Source organism: Plutella xylostella, chromosome 26 (genome assembly GCF_932276165.1).
Source record: "Plutella xylostella chromosome 26, ilPluXylo3.1, whole genome shotgun sequence".
Lineage (NCBI taxonomy): Eukaryota > Metazoa > Arthropoda > Insecta > Lepidoptera > Plutellidae > Plutella > Plutella xylostella.
In genome coordinates this window covers 264,823-270,822 of record NC_064006.1, presented here as the reverse complement: position 1 = coordinate 270,822, position 6,000 = coordinate 264,823, and the positions used below count along the sequence as shown (strand labels likewise).

General features: G+C 38.9%; 1 protein-coding gene across 2 annotated transcripts in view; it reads left to right on the top strand.

The window, feature by feature from the left end:
- The first annotated feature begins 231 nt into the window (after positions 1-231).
- LOC119692199 overlaps positions 232-6,000 on the top strand; it is a 73,337-nt gene continuing 67,568 nt past the window's right edge. For both annotated transcript variants that reach the window (XM_048630540.1, XM_048630539.1), the window contains exon 1: positions 232-364. In XM_048630540.1, the coding sequence (XP_048486497.1) occupies positions 357-364 (8 nt within the window). In that variant the 5' untranslated portion in view covers positions 232-356. The remainder of the gene's footprint in view (positions 365-6,000) is intronic.

The following is a 6,000-nucleotide window of genomic DNA, read 5'->3' as shown; positions in this document are numbered from 1 at the left end:
CTCCATTGTAAAAAGTCAATCAAGAATCAACAAAGTTTCTATGGAAAAGGAAATATTTTATTCGTGAATTTTCAAAACTCGTAGAACAAAAGTTGTTCAGGATTACCCCATGAGTCACCCCCTTTCGGCTTAGTGTACCCTTTTTGCAACACCCTGTAGAGTGACCCCCCTGCACCGTAGCGCTAAGACGCCCGCTGGCCCGCTACGCTGGTTCAGTAGCTGTCACTCCGCGGTCGGGTTCAGTCGCCGCCGCTCCGGGGCCTCACGATCGCGAGTGGCACACAACTTTTTGGTGCAAATCGCAACTCCGTAGAGGTTAAACTTCGCAGTGACAGTGGCAGTTGAAGCTCAGTATAATGACTGGGTGAGCTATTTGAAGTTATTAGAATAGAATAGAAAATAATAGAATATTACTTTATTGGACACTACATAAAACGGACATACTAATCATACTTATAGATAAGACAAAATGCACAGTATGTGGCCTTTTCGCTAAGAGCGATCTCTTACAGGTAACCTATGTTTTTGTTGTTGTAGGTAGGTACTTAAGCTGAAAGAAAAATTAAAGGCTTTGCGACAGTGCAGGTTTACAAACAACAGTAACTGTTTAACTTAAATATACTATTGAACTATACTACAGTTGGTAGTATTAGTACAATGTTTAATTTAATTATGTGATGATGATTTTGTTTGTGTCTAAATAAATTATAAGATAAGGTTACGTGAAGTTTTGTCTTACTTTGTTTTGTTGTTGCGACGGGGCGGGCGACATTATAAACGTAACAGACAAGGTGTAATAAATATAGTTGTTTGTTTTGGCTTTACCTAATTTATAAAATAGTACATTTAATAATATATTATGCACAAAGGATCCAGTCGAGAGAGCCAGGTTCAGGTACCCCCACAGATAATTACTTAATACAATAGAATAAAATGGCTGACCCGGGAATTAAACCAGCTAAATGATTAGAATAATTATGTAACTATAGTTTGTCCCAAATGTTTATTTTGCTATGGTTAATGAAACTACCCGCCGCACCTACGTAAATTACTATACAGGTAGGCAATAATACCCAAGGGAAATAATAAAAGGTTTATAGATCATTTTATTTGCTTGTTAATGGGCTATAAGCTTACGTTAATATCCAACCTTCCTAATCAAATGAAATGATCCATAATTATTATTATCATCGTCGGATGATAAAATGTAATTTACTATCACAGGCTCCGATGGTTAATTCTGTTATTTTGGCAGTATGGTGATGTAGTAGGTTCCTAATTAGGTATAACTATTGAATGTTTAGGAAGTATGTCAGTGATACTTGACAAACAATTCAAAAATCAGTTCAGTGTCCCTATTTCAGTTTATAAGGTCTTTGATCCCTTGAGGCTGTAAAATACAATCTTCTATGTTAACGTGAAAAAAAATACAGCCTGTTATTTTGCAAAAAAACTGCCTACTACTTTGAAGCTCTCACAACAAATATTTTTTAGTTCTATTTAGAAAATATGACGCTTTAGTTAATAATAATTAAGAATAAATAAACCCAAAACACACAACAGTTGCCTATTCAGGGTGGAATGAAAAGGCGTAAATTTAGCAGCCCGCTGGCCGCTGGGGTCACTCTAGCTACAAAACGCGAAGTAGTTCATCGCTGCTGCGGCATCCACTACTCTATCTCGTTGCATTAAACGTACTGACTGCGTGAAAGCTCTCGTTGGTTAGTTTTTTACAAGGTGGAGTAAACCCCAAGCTCTTTGCCACAGAGCCCTTTCGAGAAATTCACTTCAAAGCATAAAGCTGTATTCACATGCCTTCATTCAGGCCTTGGGGCTTTTCTAAAGGAAATAAATTGTTGTTGCAAAAGGGAGAGTAAAAAAGCGTGTCAAATTTGTCTTGATAAATGATAACATGAGTATAAGCTTGTTGTGAGCCCTTACGTTTAATGTTGGGAAGCTTATATCCCTAGACGGAAATAAGGGATGCTGTAAGATTGAAGTGTGTACATTCGAGACAAGGTCGATGTATTTTTTAAGTTAATTCTTAGGGAAGTGAGTAATAAATGGTATTTGTTTCAGCAAAACAATAAGCTGATCAACATTAATGTGTAACTGACCTTAAAAAGTCGAATACCAAATGATCAAAGTTTGTCTGCCGTACCATCTCACAACAAATATGCCTAAGTCCATATTTTACAACGCATATTTCAGAACTTGTTTATTTATATCAAATATCAAAATGCTCAAAACACGATTGGCGGAGTGCGTGTACCTACTTAAAATTTCATGCCTGAAAAAATGTTCAAAAGCTTTCAGCCCGTAAAAATAGCTTAAGCCGCTATAATTTAAGTCGTCCCCCCGACCGCGGCCATACTCTATGTACCAAGTTGGCCAACCCTTCTGAATAATTGAGCAAATTTGCCACTTCGCTTCGGCACAAAAATAACCAAATTGTGTTTACACAAAAACACCACATAAATCCTTTTTAGCTGGTCGTGGATTTGTGCTGGGAGCCATCAAATTTCAACGCTTTTTACTTTATAATATTTTGACTATGAAATAGGTATTAAATTTAGTTTATTCGTGCCGGGGAGTGGTAAGATTAGTATCAGTAAAGTAGGAGTTTAGGATATTTTCTCGTTCAAACAAAAAATAAGCTTACCAAATATTTTCGGAAAACCAGAGAAAAATATCATAATTGCCGCCGCATTTCATACAGCATTGTTATAAATACGGCTCGGGAATAAAACAAACAAAGATAAATGTTAAATAAAATGGTCGTTTGAAGTCGTTGGACCACATTGTGCCGCGCGGGCCGCCACTGAGCCGGAAGGACCGGCACAGCCGCGGCCCGGCAGAACCGACACTTAACCCCTTCTCCCATTAAGCGACTCTCAAGGACGCGACTGCGACGCAACCCATGATAGCTTAAAACTAAATGGTTGCGTCGCCGACCTGTGCCAATCGTTCATTTTCAATGATTCGGCTACATGTGACGATGATGAAGTGACGGGTATTATATCAATCGTTTGTTTATTTTTGAATAAACCGCCGCTTCGTACTAGATCGTTCAATCGGTTGATAGCTTCGATCGCTAGATCTTTCAATCATTTGTATGTATTCGGGAGGCTGTGGGTGGAAATAGTGACTTATACCAATTAATACCTACAGATTTAATTATAGCTCGACAACTTCGTGCGCGACCCTCCTTGCGGGGTGAAAGAAGTGGCGGGGGCGAGGTAGCACGACATTTTAGAAGACGAGTACACACGGAGAAAAGTGTGCCCGGATAAATCTCGCGATGACGTGTCACTATTTGTGACGTAATGTAAGAGTAAATTATGTTGATCAATAAAAAGGTTCTAAAAACTAGTTTCATTATTTAGGTTGGATTTGACCAAGCTCGAGTAACTTTTTACTCACGATTAAACTATCAGTTACTAAGGATTAAGCAGATTTTGCATTCTACCAAACCTCGGCCAAACCAAGATTCGGCACACGGTTCTACAGAAAACCCCCGAAATAGTTGTCGGGGAGTGGGCACGAGCTAGCAGTAGTTGGTCCATGATTCGATCAGCCAGGTTGGTATCGCCATTTATCATCACACCACAGAAATAAAGGCACATATAGGTAGTACACACTCGATTTATTCGGAATTACCGATCTTACAAAATACACGAGGATGCACTTGATACAGTTGGATTAACTTTGATAGCGAAACGTGGTGATCCCTGCGGAAGGTTCACAACCGACTCGTTCAATAAATTGAATCAGATTAACAGTCCATTCCTGCTCAACCGACTACCCACCTTACCTTTTTATTTTTTAATATGCACCGTCCACAGATTCCACCCAACTGCCAACATTTCAAGTGACAATTTGACGTTTCGATTAATCGAATGAATTTAGTAAACCTTAATATAAAGCAAGGTAAACTCAAAATCTTCTTGAACTCCGACATAGTTTTACAATGCGATTTAATCTATTTGAGAAAATGTACGATTTGTGGTTTTTGACGTTATTTTATTGACGAATCATAGATAATAATAATATGATTATTAAAATTCAAAAGGTAAACATTCCAAGGATTGTGGCGGTTCTGGCCTCAACGACTAATGGTCTCAGGATCAGTGGTTTCATGTGCGTCGAACTCAGATTATGACAGATTTTACAACACATGTGGCCGCCTTGACTGCTCGGCCGAGACTGCCATAATAATGACGTGCAGTGCACGCGTTGTCCTTCCCCGCGACCTCTCCCGCTACCCGCTGTCGTCTTGGGTACCTCGTCCCCTCCGCGTCTGTCACCCCGCAAGGAGGGTCGCGCACGAAGTTGTCGAGCTATAGTCACACCTTCTAGATGTGTAGATAGACCAATCAATTCTCAATAGATTAGCGTAATGGGAAATGGTCCAATCGTCCATACAAGAGAGCCAGGTTCAGGCACTGAGGATACAATATTAATATGATCGTAACAAGAGTGTTATTTTGCCCGGTAATTTTACCGTAACAAGTATACACAACACATGAATCGTTTCAAATAAAAAATATTTCTTAATATCCTTCAACGCCATTCAATGTATGCTTCTAACTCCACTGTTATATGACTGCACTGTGTTGGAAAGAAAATAAGATAGAGCACATTCAGAGTTCTTCCAAAATTGATAAAATATGTTTTGTTATTCGGCAGCAGGAAATACGAATAATAATTGGAAAATATAAATGAGTACGAACAGGAATCGAATTGGAGAAGTCCTTGTCGTACTACTTCTTGGAATTGCTTTTTCTATTTCCAACATTACTGAAATGTTTATGTTGAGTCTTTTACGTTGTTTAAATGTTTCATTCCGGCATGGCTTTCGTTATAAGATCAATTAATGTAGTAGGTACTTATTCATATATTTGGTAGGAAAATAAATATTATACCTAGTTACTTTATGCTAAAGCCTCTTCTTGCTTTTAAATGCATCAAAAAAATAAAGTACCTACCCGTTTTACTCACATTCAATGAAGCATTATAATAGTGAATCACTTATTTTAAATCAGTTCAGTAGTTTTCAGTTTATTTGACACACACACACACACACACACACACCTATTATATCCTTGAATACTGTAATAGGTAGGTACTTACCTGCAGACAAAGAGGAACTTATAATTTAAGCAAAAATAATTAGTAACTTACCGTATTATAAAAAAAAGAAGACTTCATTTTTTATACAAAGCAATTCTTCCAAGGCGCGACTTAACAAGAAGTTAATAAATTAATTCTGAATAATATATCAAAGTAAATTCAGCGTGACCCGGTCCCTCGCGGCCGTGATTTACTCCCACTCGGTTGATCCCGACACCAGACGCGGGTCGCTCTCCATCTTCAGGTATTCTGGTTTGAGACCTTTTCCCTTAATGAATGACTAGACAAAATCTGCATAATCCTTCCAATATTAACGATAAAGTTTGTAAGTATGGATGTTTGTTCTATTCTCTATTCTATTCTATTCTCTGTGGGGGTGTAAGTACCTGCTCCTGCCTCTCTCGAGTGGAACCTTTGTGCATATCCCCAAGGTCTAAACTGCCTTCCTATGCTTGGACCATTTTCCACCACGCTGGTATACTGCGGGTTGGTGGGTTCACATATCTAGATGTGCTAAATCTAGATATGCAGGTTTCCTCACGATGTTTTCCTTCACCGTAAGAGCGATGGTATACAGTGTACTTAAGTTAAAAGAACTCATTGGTACATGTCAGCGCCGGGATTCGAACCCGCATCTCTTGCGTGAGAAGCGGGCGCTTACCCGACTGAGCTACCATCGCTCTGGATGTTTGTTTTGAACTACGGAAACTAGTGACGACCTGACTGACATCTATGTGTGTGTATGTCTATGGTATGTCTGTGGTAGCGTAGCTCTGAAACGGCTGAACCGATTTTCGATGTGTTTTTTTTGGTTCATGCTCATAGCTAATGCTAGTTATCCCGAGTGTTCTCAGCCATGTCTTATCA